Source organism: Melanerpes formicivorus, unplaced genomic scaffold, assembly GCF_026170545.1.
Source record: "Melanerpes formicivorus ecotype bairdi unplaced genomic scaffold, bMelFor1.0.p_v2 SCAF_30, whole genome shotgun sequence".
In the NCBI taxonomy this organism is placed as follows: domain Eukaryota; kingdom Metazoa; phylum Chordata; class Aves; order Piciformes; family Picidae; genus Melanerpes; species Melanerpes formicivorus.
In genome coordinates this window covers 3231009-3250300 of record NW_027142382.1, presented here as the reverse complement: position 1 = coordinate 3250300, position 19292 = coordinate 3231009, and the positions used below count along the sequence as shown (strand labels likewise).

The window sequence follows — 19292 nt, the reverse complement described above, 5'->3', positions numbered from 1 at the left end:
TTTCAACTTGCTGGGCTTTCCAGAGAAACATCACTGAGACTTTGTGCCCCGGCATTTTTGAAGAGTTTTTGCTTTCCTCCCTGATGAACCCTTAGCTCTGTTGTCTGGTGTACCAGCGAGCAACAGCACAGCTGCTCATTTTGCATGCTGCTTGGGAAGGGCATGCTCATCTGAGGCTGGTGTTTAAACAGGACTGAGTGGTTAGGAGCAAAAACTATGCTCTAGAAAATGTTTTCCTTCCTGCTGTTTGACATAGCTGTCTCATTGTATTTGATGAGGAAAGGCTTCCCAAATAGAGCAGTCCCTGTGTTTATCACAGCACTTTAGTGCCACTCTCTGATGATCTTCATTCCTAATGTTTTCTCAAATAACTGCAACGATCAGGCAGTGGCTTCAGCACTTTCTGATTGCCGCCTGTTTCCTGGTGGTTTCAAACGCAGGACTGAGTTTCTGAAATGTTTTTCTACTAAGTGATAGATACTGCAGGCTATTGCATCACTGAGGAATGGTGCATACTTTTTAATTAAACTAAAATCCCACATAGGCTCTGATACCTAGAACCTCAAATTTCAGTTAGGTGAACAGAGCCCAGTATAGATGGCAAAGGTCCACAACAGGTGATTGGGAAACATGTTCCCAAAGCCTTCAGAAACACAGCTGATAGTGTCTTGAGGCAGTGAACAGCTTGTGTGACCTCTCAGGGCCCCACCCAACCCTTAGAATCCATAAATACTCCACGTGGCTGCTTAGCCTTTGAAAAACATTGTGCCTTCACTTAAAAATAGACTTTGATCTAAAACTTTGTTATATTGTTTGATGTACTTTCAAGCACATCAGCTTTGAAAACACAGCAGCTAGCTTTAAGTGGTATCAGTTGGTCTAAACTCGGGTATTTTCCCCTCTTACAAAGGCTGCTTCAACCACTTTCTCCTAATTCACATTCAGTTCTGAAGTAAGAGTAGTAACGTTTAGATCAAACAGATGTTCTTCCTAAGATCTCCAAGCATTTAGAAGCAAGCCTGCTTTTGTTTTCTTTTGTCAGTATCATTTAGTCCAGTAAAACATTCATTACTCCTCCCTAGGAGCCTTGCTTTGTTTCTCTCTCTAGAGCACCTTAGCTGCAGCAACACTGCAGGAAGGGCTTTTCCAGGTTTGTGTGTGTGCATTGAACTGCATTGGTTGGCTGTTAGGCACTTAGAAAGTGTAGCTGTTTACTCACAGACAAACATGTTTGTACAGCCACAAACATTTGCAGGAGAACTCAGGTGATTTGCAATTCCCAAACCAGCTGCTTTGTCTTTTTCACTTTGTTTCCTTAGCCTCTTGATCTCCTTGCAAAGTATATTTCTCTTCACACACATTACAAAGGAAATCACCCACCTGAGTTTGCACCTTATAGCTGTGGAAAACCTGAGACATAAATCACAGAATGTTAGGGGCTGGAAGGGACCTCAACAGATCATACAGTCCAACCCCCGCTGCCAGAGCAGGATCACCTAGGGTAGCTCACACAGGATTGCATCCAGGCAGGTTTTGAATGTCTCCAGAGAAGGAGACTCCACAACCTCTCTGGGCAGCCTGTTCCAGTGCTCTGTCATCCTCACAGGGACTATGTTTTTCCTTATGTTCACATGGAACTTCCTCTGCTCCAGCTTGCACCCATTGCCCCTCATCCTATCATTGGACATCACTGAGAAGAGCCTGGCTGTAACCTGCTGACACTCACCCTTCACATATTTATAAACACTGATGATGTCACCTCTCAGTCTCCTCCTCTCCAAGCTGAGGAGCCCCAGCTCCCTCAGCCTTTCCTCATAAGGAAGATGTTCCACTCCCTTAATCATCTTTGTGGCTTTGTGCTGGACTCTTTCAAGCAGTTCCCTGAGGCCCTTCTTGAACTGAGGGGGTGAGAACTGGACACAATATTCCAGATGAGGCCTCACCAGGGCAGGGTAGAAGGGGAGTAGAACCACTCTTGACCTATTAACCACACCCCTTCTAATACACCCCCAGATACCATTGGCCTTCTTGGCCACAAGTGCACACTGCTGGGTCATTGTCATCCTTCTGTGCACCAGGACCCCCGGGTCCCTTTGCTCTGCTCTCCAACAGAACAGTCCCCAACCTGTACCTTAAAGTGAATTACTGAAGGATTCCCTAGCTGTCGGGGTGAAATCTCACTCTGAGTCTTCATCCTCCTCTGTTGTGCTCCTTCAGTGATCTAGTAATCTGAGGTGTAAACTCTTCTGCAGAAAAATAGAGGCCTCCTCCTTAATGAAGGAGATCCTACAGCAAGTGGGAAAAACTTGCCTTTGGTTTTTGAATTGAAGCTTAGGGTCTTGGGGTATGAGGAGAACCAGCGGGGCAGAAAAGTTGGACGTTTTGGGGATGAGGCTACTGAGATTATGGGAGAGCTGTTGTTAATTTCCCCAGGAGGTGAGTGAGGGGTTGGAGGTGATGCTTCAGACCGCATCAGTGGCACTCATTCATCACTTCTGCAGTAGCTAACTGACTTCTGTTCCTGTTAGCTCACACTCCTTTACCTGCTCTCCCAATTTTAACTTGCCTCACAGCAACCATGAAAAACGTGATGAGCCTCCTGGTACAGCCCTTCAACAAATGACCTAGGTCACATTCAATGGTTTGGGTTGTTTGGTTTTGGGGTTGTCTTTTTTAATGTCCTTTGGTAAATGTGGGATAAAGATTAGGGTGAAGGACAGGAAATAGTTCTAAATAACAAAAGCCACACTTCACCAAACTGCTTTTTCATAGTTGTAAAGAGTGGAGGTTATATTTGACATGCAGTACTTTAGGAAAACAGGACTGTAGGTGGGGAAAAAAGAGATGAGATGATTATGTGGCTAAACCATAAAGCCTAACTGGTCTCTACCCCTAATCTGCTTTGTGGTGTTAAACTGGTCTGCTCCTTTCCTGTGCCCCTTAGCTACTGTGTTGATTCTAGACCAGCAGAGCAAACTATAGGTGCAAAATGTAGTTTCCACTGGGAAAATGCAGCTATGCCCTAGAGACACTGTACACTGATTATAAATTTCCCAGGTATGGGAAACACTAGAGGTTGTACTAACTTTATTTATGTGTGGGGCTGGTCCAAATTGTATTGAAAAACCCACATAGCTATGGGAGTTAAGAGTTAGATGTGAACATCTGCCAAAGAGGACCAAGAGATTAGTTTTGTCTCTTGTGACTTTGTAAGGATGAGTGCTAAAACTTTGTGATTTGTTTGGGGGTTTTAGTTTTTTTTCTCCCATCTTTCTTGCAGACTTAGAAAGTTTTGCCACATGAGGATGATTAGGGGCCTTGAGCACCTCCCCTATGAAGAGAGACAGATCCTTGGGGCTGTTTAACCTTGAGAAGAGAAAACTGAAAGAGGATCTGATCAATGTCTATAACTATCTGAGGAGTGGGTGTCAAGTGGAGGGGGCCAAGCTCTTTTTGGTGGTGCACAGTAATAAGATAAGGAACAATAGGTTCAAGCTTGAATGTAGAAGGTTTCACATCAACATGAGGAGAAACTTCTTCAGGGTGAGGGCAATGGAGCACTGGAACAGGCTGCCCAGAGAGGTTGTGGAGTCTCCTTCTCTGGAGACTTCAAAACCCACCTGGATGCATTCCTGTGTGGACTACCCTAAGCAATGCTGCTTTGGCAGGAGGGTTGGACTGGATGATCTCTTGAGATCCCTTCCAACTTCCTCCTGCGTGACACACATTGTCACATAGGATTTTAGGAGCCATCATCTTTCTCTCTTTGCCTTGCAGTCCCTCCTTCCCTCTTCATATATCCTTTTCAAATCTTGGAGCTAAGAAGGAGCAGGCTTAGGCACCCCTTGTGTAGGAAACTCCTCCTGAGAAGCCTCCTGCTGTAGAAGCAGCATGGCTTGCTTGGTGCATCTTGTTTTCAAAGTTCCACAAAAGATTTTGATGCTTTGGCTGGAAAGAAGTGTCTACTTGATACTGCAACCATCAATATCACAGTATGATGTTAAATATTCACAAGAGGGTGATACCTATGTCATATTTTAAAGCCTAGCCCTGAACAGTTATTAAAAGTTCAGTTTTATGTAAATGTGTTTCCTCTTGTTCTCATGAGTTCAGTAGGAGCATTAGCCAGGAATTCCCAGCTGAGTTACAGCGTTTCTCTGGCTTGGCAGGTCCATCCAGGAGCAACTAGAAGATGGTTCTCCTATTTCAGGTTACAATTCCATGATAATGGGGGAAAGGCAGTCCTTCTCCACCCATCTTGTGAAGTACAACACACAAAATGCAGACCTCTGAGAACATTTAGAACTGAATTTAAATGTACAGCTTGGGTTCCCATTTCTGGCTGTGTGCTCAGTATATACTGTACTCATGAATGAATGTTGACACCCTCTGAAAGGTTGGACAGTAGTAAATGTAATGGTTTGTGCTGTCAGTCATATGCATTAAGCCCTGAATGCATGTTACCCTTGGAAGCTACTACCAACAAGAGAGGAATAAGGTCAGATCTTTATCAACAGTGCTTCACTTGGTCTGTTGAAGTGGACACTTGCCTTCAGGTTTAATCATGGCACTGGTATTGTCACTATTTGCTGGTGGAAGGCTATTGGCAATACAAAGAGCATCAAGGTTTCAGTGTGGCACTGCACAACTGCTGAGAACAGTGCAGCAGCTGTTGTCCTTGCACGCTTCACAAGTGCCAGTTCAGCCTTAATCCTGGATCCTAACTTGGAAAGTAACTGGAGCTGAACTCAAACCCTGAATGGGTGTTCTGGCACATGAAAGATGTTTACAGACAGGCTTGGCATACTGGCAGTGTGACACTTAGGGAAGTCACATCCTTACTAGCTGTGGGAGAGCTTGAACTAGCAGAGAGCAGCCTATGCTGCACTTAGAGAAGATTTTTCTAGCTTTATTTTAAATGAGCAGTGAGAGAGCTAAATGTGAAGATTGCAACTACAGCTACACCAAAGGTGTTCCTAATGCAAATGCCTGTTGCCAAATAGAAGTTAGGTGGATTCATTTAAAAAGCAAAAAATAGGGGGGAGAAAAGGTCCATTTACCACCAGACTGTCCACATGGTGGCACACTTATTCCATGGACCAAAAAATACCCAAACCAGGAACAAATCCAGAGCCCCACTCCCATGGCTGGAGTCCAATGTTTGTGATTAAAAAGCAGGTGCCAGTCTTCAAAGGGCTGGCCTTCTGGTGTGTGAGACTTAGTGCACCTTACTGTGCTGTTAATTCCCTACTATCAGGATTGGTGTCTTTTTAAATAAGCCCACTTTTTCCAGTTCTTCTCAGTGACTTTGAATCAAGTAAGTGGTTTTTATGTCTACATTTTGCAAATCACAGTGATTGTTGTTGTTTGTTGCTGTTCTTTGTGTTAGAAACGCCCTGGTGCTCCTCCATTGTGGTGAGGCATGGCTATGCACACTGTAGGACACCTCGAGGGGAATACTACACGAATGCATTGGGGACAAGATGTGATATTCACTGTCACAAAGGCTACGAGCTGCATGGCCCTCAGCAGCTAATCTGTCAGCCAAGCAAACGCTGGTCTGGGAAAGTGCTGTGCAAACGTAAGTAGCTGTGGAATCTCTGTGTGTGGCTTGTACCTCAGGTTCAGCAGACAGTAAGCTTTACTTGCCCTTGAACCTTTGATACTGGGATTATTAATTGCATTTTAAAGATTGACAGTGTACTTGGATGTGTATTCAGTATCACTAAGGTTGGAAGGGACCTCAAAGATCATGGAGTCCAACCTGTCACCACAGACCTCATGACTGGAGTAGGGAGGACACTGCTGCCCACTGCAGGCTTGAACTCATGACCTTCCCATTAAGGGTCTTATGCACTACCAGCTGAGCCATGTAGAGATGTGTACAGACTTTTCTTACAGTGGGACCTGGAATGATGAGTGTCACAAGCGGCACAGATACTCTTGGCCCCAGGACAAAGATAGGAAACGATTTCTGAGTGTGGAATTGTGATTTGTGGGAATAATTTTATGATAAAGCTGCTTTAAGACATTGTCCATCTTGGATTTTGTAAGCTGACACAATTAGTATCAGGTGTCTAAGTGGGCTCTTGCAGTAAGATATTCCCTGAGACGAGATGGCCCATCTCAAATACTGTGTCCAGTTCTGCTGTCCCCACCATAAGAAGGACACACAGCTGTTGGATTGAGTCCAGAGGAGGGCCACAAAGATGATCCAAGGGCTAGAGCACCTCTACTGTGAGGACAGGCTGTGAGGGAGCTGGGGTTGTTCGGTCTAGAGAAGACTGGGAGGAACCTTCCAGCTGCTTTCCAGTGCCTGAAGGGATCCTACAAGGGAGGCTGGAGAGGGATCTTTCATAAGGATGTTTAGCAATAGGACTAGGGGGAATGGTTTTAAGCTGAGGAAGAGTAGGTTTAGGCTGGGCTCAGGTGAACCTCACAAGATTCAACAAGAGCAAGTGCAAGATTCTGCACCTGGGCTGGAACAGTCCTCACTATGAATACAAACTGGGGGTTGAGGTATTAGAAAGCAGCCCTGTGGAGAAGAATTTGGGGGTTATGATGGCTGAGAAGCTGGTCATGAGCAGGCAGTGTGCACTTGCAGCCCAGGAGGCAAATCACATCCTGGGCTGCATCAAAAGAAGCAATGCCAGCAGATCCAGAGGCGTGATTCTGCCACATTGCTCTGCTCTGGTGAAGCCTCACCTGGAGTACTGTGTACAGGTCTGGAGCCCTCGATATAGGAAGGACATGGACCTGATGGAGAGGGTTTAGAGAAGGGCCATGAAAATGATCAGGGGGTTGGAGCACCTCTGCTATGAGGACAGGCTGAGGGAGCTGGAGTTGTGCAGACTGGAAAAAACAAGGCTTTGGGGAGACCTAGTAACAACCTTCCAGTATCTGAAGAGGGCCTACGAGAAGGCTGGAGAGAGACTGTTTACAAGGGCCTGTGGGGATAGGATGAGGGGCAATGGCTCCAAACTTAGAGAAGGGCAGATTTGGATTGGATATCAGGAAGGAGTTCTTCACTATGAGGGTGGTGGAACACTGGAACAGGTTGCCCAGGGAGGTGGTTGAAGTCCCTTCCCTGGAGATACTCAAGGAGAGGCTCGACAAGGCCCTGGGCAGCCTGATCTGGTTGGGCATGTCCCTGCTGACTGCAGGGAGGTCAGACTGGGTGGCGTTGGAGGTCCCTTCCAGCCTGGACCATTCTACGACTCTATGAAAAGCCTTGTGTGGGACGTGACTTTCTCGCACTCGTCATCTGTCAGCTGCATCCCTATTTCTGTGGTGTACCCTACATGCACGTTAATCTGAAAGGCAGTAAGAGGTTTCTAGGAATCTTTACTTTCCCTTCCAGACAAGCGGTGCCCAGCCCTGTCCATGCCAGCCAATGGGGGCTTCAAGTGTTTGGATGGTGCCTACTTTGGCTCGAGGTGTGAGTACTACTGTTCACCAGGGTACCAGCTGAAAGGTGACCGTATCGTAGTGTGCCAGGACAACAAAGCTTGGAGTGCCCCTCCAGCATCCTGTGTTGGTAAGTAGCATGGTAGGTCTGCAATACATCTTGAGTTACCTGCTGGTGTCCACATCCTTCAGATGAAATCCAAAAGGGTTCTTTTTTAATCCAGTTCTTGGAAGCTTTAAAGAAGCAACTCTCCTTATTTTGAGGAAGCAGAGGACAGTTTTCCAAGTGCTGTTTGTCACTTGGTACTTTCAGTCCCAGTTGGCTGCCTTCCTCACCCACCCCTATCAGTGGCTATCATGTTAATGAAGGTGAGGCTGGTGTACAGGGACAGTGCTTTGCAGTGCTTATGATGGCTTTTGCTGATCTCCTGGGTGACTCCTTGGTAGGCTGTAATTACTGTGCTGCTCTTGTAGCCTGTTCTGTGTGTTGCAGTCTCTCTTGCTGTCTGCAACTTAATTACAAAACAGCTTTGAAACTAAGCCCTTTGTCTGACCTCCTCTGTTGCTTTTCTTTCTTGGGATCACAGTTTCCAACTGTGCCCAGGCAATGTGCATGGACTGTAGTTACCAGCGTGGTTGTGGTGAGCTAAACTGAATTTCAGCCACGTTAGTTCTGAATTAGAACTCAATTTCAGTTCACATTGGTTTTGCCAGCAATTGTCATTACATAATGGTCTCCTGGGAGATGGAATAATTGTTTTTATATAAATAGATCAAAAGAGAGAGAAATATTGAGATGTAGCTTTCCTTCATTCTAATGAGATTTCAGCAGATGGTGAAGTCTCAGCTGCTGCTCTTGTTTCTGGGAAGTCGCTAGTAAAAGGTTCAGCAGCCACTGACAAAGGAAGGTATTTTTTGCCCATCTGAATTAACTTACCACTAGTTTAAGCTTGTGGGTGGTGGAGTATTTTTGCTCAGTGTTTTCTGTCTTGGTTTTCGTCAGAGTGCCTGTGGCTCAGCGTAGGTTGACAGCGGCTTTGGAGTCTCTCCACTGTGGCCTGATATTTGTAGAATTGTGTTCAGGTTTCCTGTTGCTGGGTGTTGTACAAATGTAGAAATGAGCCTGCTACTCAGGTCTAGACTGTTTGTGGTATCTCTTGTTTTTATTTACAAAACCAAGCCTTGTCCTCAATGGCATGGGCAGAGGAAGAAAAACAAAACCTCTTGGGTTTGGGAATGATAAAATGCTGTCCTCTCTGCTCCTGGCACTTTTCAGAACCTCATGTTTGCAGTGACAGGGTGCTTATTACAGAAAATGCTGTCTGCAGAGTAGAGTAAGCAAGTATGTCTTAAGCAAAAAAGAGGCTAAGTTATCACTAACACACTTTTTGATAGCCAAAATCATAGACTCATAGAATGGTCTGGGTTGGAAGGGACCTCCAAAGGTCATCTAATCCACCCCCCCTCTGCAGTAAGCAGGGACATCCTCCACTAGATCAGGTTGCCCAGAGCCCTGTCGAGCCTCAGCTTGAATATCTCCAGGGATGAGGCCCCAGCCACCTCCCCAGGCAAACTGCTTCAGTGTTACACCACCCTCATGGTGTGGAACTTGTTCCTAACATCCAGTCTAAATCTACTGTTCTCTAAAGACTCTAGGGGAGACCTAATAATAACCGTCTGGAACCTGAAGGGGTCCTACAAGAGGGACTGTTTACAAAGGCCTGTGGTGATAGAATGAGGGGTGACAGCTTCAGACTAGAGAAGAGCAGATTTAGATTGGATATTAGGAACAAGTTCTTTACCATGAAGTTAGTGGAACACTGGAACAGGTTGCCCAGGGAGCTAGTTGAGGCCCTGTCCCTGACAATATCCAAGGTCAGACTGGGACAAGGCTCTGAGCAGCCTGATCTGTTGGAGGATGTCCCTGCTCACTTCAGGGGGGTTGGACTAGATGACCTTTGGAGGTCCCTTCCAACTGAAACCACTCTATGATTCTACGCTGACCTCCTGATGCCATGGCCTGCAATGCTGCTTCCCTTCCTGCAGCCCGAGCACCAGCTGCTGCTGTCAAGTAGCCAAGAAAAGCAACAACTTACAAGAATGTGGCTGAACAGTGTCAGGTTTTTTAATGAAAATTGAGTTTCTCTGCATGGGATTTAAGCCTTGCAGGCAAGATTCACTGGTTTCATACACAGCCCTGCTAAACAGCTTAAATAAATCTGTTTGGCTTTTCATCAGTCTTCCTGCAGTGATGCTGTGGTAAGACCAGCCACAGGGGTCAGGCACCCTGCAGCATGTCCTAGCTCCAGCTCTGCCCAGGAACTCTTCCCAAGCAAGAGAATCTGACTGGTGCTTACAGGATGAATTTTTCCTCTAATGAAACCTCCCCAGCAGTCAGCAGTCTTGTGGGTTCCTCTGGTGGGATTTGTTTTGGAACCAGTTTGGCTTTTTGACCTGGATGTGGGAACCTTGTCGTTATGTATTTTACTAAAGGCTCTCTGGGGGGTTGTGTTTCACTTTTGTCACTTGTGCATTTGCCTGCATGTACTCTGGTCACCATCTCTGCATTTAATTTTTAGACCTCTCTTTTTTTTCTGCTATGCTGTGGCCAAGGTGCTGTGACACCTTCCTCTGCTCTTCATGGGACATCGTGCCCTGACCAAAGAAAAACACTTGCTGCTTTGCTTCCCACCAAGGGACCACAGCTCCAGCCACCCTGGGTCCCCTTGCAGCCCAGGCAATGCTTAAGAAGCTCCACTCATGCAGGCTGAAGGATACTGCAAGCAGCATCATGGGGAAGGTGCTTGTGAGAGCAGAAGCACTTTCGCCTGTCCGTTATTATGTCGCAGATTGGCTGCAACTTGGCACAAAGAAAGAGACCTGAGCATTCTTGGGTTTAACACATCCCAGTGGCCACTGGAGTTGAAGAGCCTCTTTGGTAGACATCTGCTTTCTCTTGATCCATTTCAAAACAGCTTTTTCTGGTAGGGTTCATTTAGTGCCTGGTGAATGCTAAGAGACAGCTGAAGTGACCAAAGAAAATACCCTTTCCAGGAAAAGTCCAGCTATAAAGGCTGCCTGGCTGCTGGGTGAGTTGGTTCTTACAGTAACAGCATTGTTTGTCTTTATGATGTGGAATCCCAAGCCAGTTTGTACCAAGCAGTCTTCCCTGTGCTAAATAGCATAATAAGCTTTCTGATTAGTTAAGTGTTTAAAACACTAGGCCCTTAACTGCAGTTCTGTCTCTTATTCCAGCTTTAATGTTTATTTAATGTATACAGCCCATAGCACAGGGGTGAGCTGTTGCCACAGTAAACTAATCAGAGCCAGAAGCAGCCTTGGTGAGGCTGGGTTGTTTCTTACACTAATTCATCTGCACTGAGTTGTGTAGAGGAAGGCAGAGAGCTACAGGAGGTTTCCATGCATAACAGGAAGGTACTCCGAACATAAGGAGGTGAATAAGAAACATGAGGACAGGAGAAGAAATGCTCCTGACAAGTTAAACAAGCTTGCAAAATGTAGCTGGTCTGCTATTTGTTTTTTATTAGCTGTAAAGCATTGCTATCAGAATTGCTTGAAAAGAACCAAATGCAAAACGACTGCATCAGGCTTCTGTTTCTCTTTTTGCCATTACTGCAGGAAGAAAACCCCAGTATGTTGTAACATGCAAAGTTATCATGCAGAGAACAAGTTTGCTGTGCTTTACAGATGTTTTTAATCACAATACCTACTGCACAGCTGAACAAAGAGAGGAATAGCAGATAAGCAGGACGTCCAGGCTCCCTGAGTACAATCATGAGCACCCCTTCTTAGAGTTTAGAGCTAAATAATGTCCATTTGTTGATACTGCTTTTTAACTCTGAACTATGCAAAGAGATTTACAGTAACTCCTTGTCCCTGTTTGAGCTGCTTGCCCTTAAGAAAGCCACAAAGTTGCAGTCCTCCAGGAGGTGTACCGGCATGTGTAATATTTGCATTTCCTCCCCTGAATCCTGCATCTCTCTAAATTTGGCTGCAAAGTTATTGCCTTTCTCTTTCTTGCCTTTCTCCTCCCTGCATGCAGTGAGCTACCTTACCTGCTGTGGGGGGAGTGTGGCAGTTTTAGGCTGATGCCTAGAAAATATTCCACAGAATATAAATAAGTTACCATTCGATGTAGACAGGAAAATAAGGTCTAGATAATCCCCTTGGTCAGATTGCTAACATAAAGTTAGTTTGGCACACTAATTTTCTCTCTCTTCAACTTCTTTGCTCTAACTGCTGCTTCTGCTAGCTTGCTGACCTTGGCTGTGTTCTTGTTGTGGCTAAGTACTGACTTGGCTCAGTACTAACAAAGCTACTCTCTGTTCTCTCCCTTTTACTTTGTATAACGTGAGGGAAAGGAACAGGAGGGAAGCTGTTGGTAGCCCCTTGGTTTTGTCCAGGGGGGTTCTTGTGTTGTTTATAAATTGTAAATACCTGCAAATATTGTGTAATTTGTACATATTCATTGCATTCCATGTTTCTAGATTGTAGTTGTGCTTGTAAATACAGCTTCATTGGCTTTCAGCTGAGCTGGTCTGGCAATTTTATGCTGGGGAGTAGTTTCAACCCACCACAGAGAGGATGGTTCCAGACTTATCTGTGGCTTTCAAGGCCTGACTAATTTTTACTGTACAATTTTGGCCCGTTGAGGTCTAATGCCAGGGACTAAGGAAAGGCAGTTTCAGACCTGGCCAGTGTGAATCTAGTCTAGCAATAGTGGGGGGAGAGGTGTTGGAGAAAGAGCCCTGGTTCATATGGTAAACCCCAGGTAAAGAGGAAAGGAGCACTGGGCTTTTGGTATGATTTGGTGGAGATTTTGTGTGACGCTTTTGGCTTAACGAGCGTCTATGTTAAACCCAGATTCTGTATTCCTTTGTATTTCATATGCTTTGCTATGCTCACCACTAAGCATTGTTCCATTGTAGTACTGTAGCTTGTGAATAGATTTTTCCATTTAAACTTTCCAATACTCCAATCACAGAAGCACAGAAACATTCAGGTTGGAAAAGACCCTCAGGATCACCAAGTCCAACCATTAACCCTACTCTACAAGGTTCACCCCTAAACCATATCCCCAGGCACCACATCCAAACCACCTTTAAACACATCCAGGGTTGGTGACTCAACCACCTCCCTGGGCAGCACATTCCAATGCCTGACCTCTCTTGCTGTGAAAGTTTTTTCCTAATGTCCAGTCTAAACCTACCCAGTCACAGCTTGAGGCCGTTCCCTCTTGTTCTAGCACTAATTACCTGTGAGAAGAGACCAGCACCAGCCTCTCCACTATGTCCTTTCAGGTAGTTGTAGAGAGCCTCCTCTTTTCCAAACTAAACAGCCCCAGCTCCCTCAGCCACTCTTCGTAAGATTTATTCTCCAGGCCCCTCACCAACTTTGTTGCCCTCCTCTGCACTGGCTCCAGCACAATCCTTTGTGTGAAGCAGTTTTCTTCTGCCCCAGGGCATTACTAATAATTACTCTTTTATAGGAGGTGGTGTTGATTGTCATCATCTCTTTACTCTTTACAAAGAGGTGAGAAGTGTATGTGCCTTGGCTGGGATGGCTCCAGTGTTGAGGAGGCCATCTGAAGGTGGTCCTAGGTTATGCTGACAGCAGGGCAAAAGCTGTAATGAAAATGCGCAGCTGTAACTGATGCACTGTGACATTTATTTCCACAGATACTGAACCTCCAAGGATCCAGTGCCCAAGTGTGAAGGAGAAAGCTGCAGAGCCCAACAAGCTGACTGCCAAAGTGTTCTGGGACACCCCTGAGGGACGGGACACTGCTGATGGGATTCTGACAGAGTAGGTGCAAATCTGCAGAGGTTTGCATTTTCTTCTTTTTATTCCTGGGATCCTTGGTTGGTAATTCAGCTGATGAGGGTGTCCAGGTGCCCTCTCCCCCTTAATTCATCCAAGATGCTTATTTGTAGCTTGTGTGTGTCACTGGCCTGTAAAGAATTACAGGTTTAACTGAAAAAGCTGACTACTTGAAGGTGAATCATTCATAACCTAGCTTCTGCTTGAAGGGTAGCAGGTTGTTGTGGTTATGGAGCTAACAATAAATATGAATAGAATAGAATAGAATAGACCACATTGCAAAAGACCTTCGAGATCATTGTGTCCAACCTATCACCCAACACTATCTAATCAACTAAACCATGGCACCAAGTGCCCCATCCAGTCTCTTCTGAAACACCTCCAGTGATGGTGACTCCAGCCCATTCCAATAGCCAGTCACTGCTATCCCAGCATGCTGCAGTTACCTTTAAAGTGATGCTTCTCATCTGATGAAAATTTGTTGGCTTTAGACATTGAATCTAAACTTAAGACTTCCTTCAAAATTTCCTTGACAATTTTTCTGGTTCCCCAGTCACATTTTCCAGAAGAGCAAGGTGTACCACTGATGGTACCACTGTCTGAATTCTCCACATCTTTACCACACAGGATTTATGTCAATCTAGATGACTGGAATGGTAAGAGTACAGAAAATCTGCTTCTTCCAGTTACATCTTATGGCAGTATGCTAGTGGCCTAGTTAAGCACAAAAGCTCCACATGATCACCTCAGAGGTGTTTACCATTTCATATGGATACAAAAAAACCCACACAACTGTTGAAAGACACAATGGCATTGCCTTTTTATTGCTGTAGTTTTGATAGTGTTAGAAAGAACAAGTCATTGAGAGTTAGAGGTTAGAATGAATAAGACATTGAGATACTTGAACGTGTCCAGAGAAGGGCAATGAGGCTGCAGAGAGGTCTGGAGCATGAGCCCTATGAGGAGAGGCTGAGGGAGCTGGGGTTGTTTAGCCTGGAGAAGAGGAGGCTCAGGGGAGACCTTATTGCTTTCTACAACTACCTGAAAGGAGGTTGTAGCCAGGTGGAGGTTGGTCTCTTCTCTCAGGCAACCAGCAACAGAACAAGAGGACACAGTCTCAGGCTGCACCAGGGGAAGTTTAGACTGGAGGTGAGGAGAAAGTTCTTCACAGAGAGAGTAATTGGCCGTTGGAATGTGCTGCCCAGGGAGGTGGTGGAGTCACCATCCCTGGAAGTGTTTACAATAAAAAGGCTTGGATGTGGCACTTGAAGCCATGGTTCAGTTGCCATGAGGGGTTAGGTATTAGATAATAAGTTGGACTTGATGATCTCTGAGGTCTTCTCCCACCTGGCTGAGTCTACAAAGCCTCTATGGTTCTAGGTCATTGCATAACTTAAAACATTACTACTGTTAAGTTCTGTTGTAATAATTTAATGGCATTTATCAGCATTAAAGTAAATGTTAACCTGATAAAAGCCTTGAAAAGTGTCAGAATAAAGAAAATTCAGTGTCTTTTTGATGTAATGTTTCAGGAAAGAAAAGTTAAAAACCAGAGAGGGCAATATCCCATGTAGACTTTGTCATATGAGTAACTCTCCCTGCTCCCCTGTTGAATCTGTGGAAGCTTTCCCATAAATCTATTTTTAGAAAGTCTTGCTAGCTGTGATGGTTTATAGAGTGTCCAGTGCTTTCCCTACATGCACTGGATCTTGCAAGTCCTGTGAGTAGCTCAACTTTCCCATGATGTAGAACTGTTCCACCTCACTGCTTCGCTACTGAGGATACTTTAACACATCTGAATTCTGCTGACAGATTTACAGGATAGCCACAAATTCCAGGTGGAAACGCTGCTGTGGATCACCACACTGCTGCTGTGACAATAAATCTCACTCTCTATTCCATTTAACACATGACTATAATCACAGGAGCAGTGCAGAGCAGTCATATGAGAGGAGAAGGCTCTGAGGAGATCTTATTGTGGCCTTCCACTATCTGAAGAGGGCCTACAAGAAAGCTGGTGAGGGACTTTTCAGGATGTGGGATAGTGATAGGAGCAAAACTATAAGTGGGTAGATTCAGATTGGATGTTAGGAAGAAGCTCTTCACCATGAGGGTGGTGAGACACTGAATGGGTTGCCCAGGGAGGTGGTAGAAGCCTCATCCCTGGAAGTTTATAAGACCAGGCTGGATGTGGCTCTGAGCAACCCGATCTAGTGTGAGGTGTCCCTGCCCATGGCAGGGGAGTTGGAACTAGATGATCCCTGAAGTCCCTTCCAACCATGACAATTCTATGATTCTATGTTCCCATTGTAAGAGGCTGCTGGATCTGGGTTACACTGCAGTCCTGACAGTGGATTGCTCAGGATACAAAATGAGGGAAGATCAATCTCCACTTTTCCTTTAAAAGAAAAGGAAGCACAAGGAAGCTTTTGGACATAATGCTTGGTGTGATGGTTTGGCCCTGGCTGGGGGCCAGATGCCCACCAAAGCTGCTCTATCACTCCCCTTCTTAGATGGACAGGGGAGAGGGGAAAGCATAACAAAAGCCAGGAATAAGCTAGAAGCAAATTAATAGTAATGATAAGCGAAGTGATAGACTGTGTGGAAGTGAAAGCAGAGAGAGAGAGATGTTAGTCTCTGCTTCCCATCATGAGACGGTGGTCAGTCTCAGGAAGCAGGGCTCTCTGCGTGTAATGGTTCCTCTGAAGGATGAGCACCATGGACAGATATCCACACCACTTCCTTCTTTCACTTCATTCTTGTGTCTGAGCCCGTGGCATGGAATACCCCTTTGGCCAGTCTGGCTGGCTCAGCTGTGTCCCCTCCCAAGATCTTGCCCACCCCTCAGACTCTGGGGGTGGGGAAAGGTTGGGAAAAAGCAGCCTGGATAGTTGTTGAGCATAGGCAGAGCACTACTGGGTTATCAACTACTGCTGCAAAGCACAGCACTAGAAGGATGCTTTGAGGAGAATCAACTCCAGCTCAGCCAACCCCAATACACTTGGCTACAGTATAGACTGTCATGTAGGAAGCAGGCAGGCTGTGTCCACTCTGCCTCCCTTGCCTCAGCAGGGTGGGATCCTTTTGTATGACTCCAGGGTGGGCTGTTAGTAGCAAGATAGTCTGGTTGCTGCTGTCCAGCTTCTTCCTTTGCTTACTTTCTGTTTCCAGTCATGCACTGCAGCCAGACAACCTTAGCATGCCACAAATGTTGCTCTTCAGGCTTTTACAGCATTGTCAGTAGAAAAACACTGAATTTATGGTTGTCTGCCCTGTTTTATCTCCTGCTTCAGTGTTATTTTGAAAGGCCTGCCTCCAGGGTCACATTTTCCTGAAGGTGACCACAGAATCCAGTATACTGTGTATGACAGAGCTGAAAACAAAGGCACCTGCAAATTTCTTGTTAAAGTCAGAGGTAAGAATGGTGTTTTATCCTACAGATAGTCACTGATCTGAGCCTGGTGTAGTAGGCACTTTGAGAAATGTTCTCACTTCTACATCTGTCTGCATGCGTACAAAAACTGTATGCTGCTGATGAAAGGGGAGTCAGAGCCTGCAGCAGGGTGAGTGTCTGGCACTCTCCAAGTCAGGGAAGAGTTTCATGGATTAGTCCTGCCTCCAGCTCTGCAGCCTTCCCTCCTGCTGCCTTCTCCCTCACACTTAGCTTTTGAGCCATTGAAACAAGTAGGTGAAGGAGGTTTTTCAGCTGTGAATCAAACCTGCCAAGCAGTGCTGCCCTTTCACAAGTCCAGATCTTGAAATCTGGAGTTGAATACAGAGATGAAACCTTTAGGTTTCAACTTCAGCTGTCTTTGTGCTCCATGACCTTTTGTCACCATACACCTATACAGAGATTTTCCAACCTTATTGATTCTATGATTCTGTGATTTAGATTAGATACAAGGAAGAAGCTCTCCACTGTGAGGGTGTTGAGGCTCTGAAACAGGTTGCCTAGAGTAGTTGTGGATGGCCTGCCCCTGGAAGGGTTCAAGGTCAGGTTGGATGGGGCTTCTTGAGCAGCCTTCTCCAGTGGAAGGTGTCTCTGCCCATGGCAGGGGGCTTGGAACTAGAAGATCTTTAAGGTTCTTTCCAGCTAAAATCGTTCTGTGATTCTGCACATCTGTGTCATTGTAGTTTATATAGGAGTTAAGAGGGGTCTGTTTGGTTGGTTAAGGTTTTTATGTACCTGGCTCTAGAAATGAAACAAACGTGTATTGTCTTCTGTATTGGTATAGCAGGGGCCATGCTACCTTGGTATTACACAGGGTGATTCATGCCTTGTCTGTTGTTGTTTTTGTTTTGCCTCCTGCTCAAAGTCAGGCGCTGTGTGAAATTAAATGCCCCAGATAATGGCTACATCAAGTGTTCAGGTGATGGAAATAACTATGGTGCTACCTGTGAGTTCTCCTGCATCGGTGGCTATGAGCTGCAGGGAAGTCCAGCTAGAGTGTGCCAGTACAACCTGGGTTGGTCAGGAGTGGAGCCAACCTGTGCACGTGAGTATTGCACCACTTTACCAGAATGGCTGCCAGAGCAATGGGTCCCTGTGGCAGTGAGAATCTGGGAAAGGGCTGTATGGTAGAATACAGCTGCAAGCTTTAACACCCTAGAGGTAAGAAACTAACATCTTTTGTCTCCTCTGCCAATTTGCACTTACAGATGAAGACTCTGCCGCCTTTGGCTGCTCTTTCTTCACAATTGATAGAGTGTTTTAGCTCAAAGCTTTCTACAACACTTCAGATTCTGGAGTCAATCCATCTTGCAGGCCAGAATAGCTTAAGATAACATTATATAGTGTGACAAGCAGGGAAGTCATTCTTCCCCTGTACTCAGCACTGGTTAGGCCACCCTTTGAGTATTGCATCCAGTTTTGGGTCCATCAATTGAAGAAAGATGCTGGAATGTGTCCAGCGAAAAGCAGTAAGGCTGGTGAGGGGTCTGGAGCACAAGCCCTATGAGGAGAGGCTGAGGGAGCTGGGGCTGCTTAGCCTGGAGAAGAGGAGACTCAGAGGAAATCTTATTGCTGTCTACAACTACCTGAAGGGAGGTTTAAGCCAGGTGGGGGTTGGTCTCTTCTCTCAGGCAACCAGCAACAGAACAAGAGGACACAGTCTCAAGCTGTGCAGGGGGAAGTTTAGGCTGGATGTTAGGATGAAGTTCTTCACAGAAAGAGAGATTGGCCATTGTAAGGGGCTGTCCAGGGAGGTGGTGGGGGTCAGTGTCCCTGAAGGTGTTTAAGACTGGATGAGGCACTTAGTGCCATGCTCTAGTTAATTAGTTAAGGTTGGGTGCTGGGTTGGACTTGAGGGTCTTGGAGGTCTCTTCCATTCTGGCTGATTGTGTGATTCTGTTAGCTTCAGTGAGGACAGTATATTTCACCCATGTCTTGTTTGTTTGTTATGACGATGCTACTACCAGTTTGTGCTTTTATAAATGGGTCTGTTTTCAGCAGGCTCTCTCACTTTTGTGTGAAACTTAATTCTAGCCATGAATATTAATGTGAATGTGAGGACTGCAGCTGCACTGCTGGACCAGTTTTATGAGAAGAGGAGACTGCTAATTATTTCAACTCCTACTGCAGCCAACTTCTTCTACAGGATGCAGTTGGGAATGCTGCAGGTAAAACACATTTGGGGGGATGTTCGGTGCCACTGTTTGATACAAAGCTGCAAATTGCAGCTGTCTTATTGCAGCTACTGGAGCATCTCTGGATGAAGCAGTAGTTGTTCTGAACTAATCCTTTCTTACATGGGTTTGGACTGGAACATCTCCACAGTCTTTAATTCTGCTCCATTTCAGATGGTGCTGCTTCTGGCTGACCAGTTGGTGAATCCCAGAAAGTTCTGGCCCGCTTCCATCCTCCCCAGTTAATTTCATACTAACTTGTGATCAGTAGTCATCCCCTAACTCAGCTCTTAAGCTGAGAAAAACTCCCAAACCATCCAGCAAACAAAGGACTGGAGACCCAGCACAGAAATACCTAAAGTGTGCTGAAGATACCACTGGGGTATTTTGTTCCAAACCCAAAACCTAAGGTAATTGTT

At 45.6% G+C, this 19292-nt stretch overlaps 1 protein-coding gene across 2 annotated transcripts in view; it reads left to right on the top strand.

Annotated features, from left to right (window-relative positions):
* The window catches only part of SRPX (sushi repeat containing protein X-linked), a 49041-nt gene that overhangs the window by 24758 nt on the left and 4991 nt on the right, over positions 1-19292 (top strand). For both annotated transcript variants that reach the window (XM_068155074.1, XM_068155073.1), the window contains 6 exons: positions 5390-5581; positions 7361-7537; positions 13107-13233; positions 16542-16663; positions 17565-17744; positions 18734-18867. In XM_068155074.1, coding sequence (XP_068011175.1) covers positions 5390-5581; positions 7361-7537; positions 13107-13233; positions 16542-16663; positions 17565-17744; positions 18734-18867 — 932 coding nt within the window. The remainder of the gene's footprint in view (positions 1-5389; positions 5582-7360; positions 7538-13106; positions 13234-16541; positions 16664-17564; positions 17745-18733; positions 18868-19292) is intronic.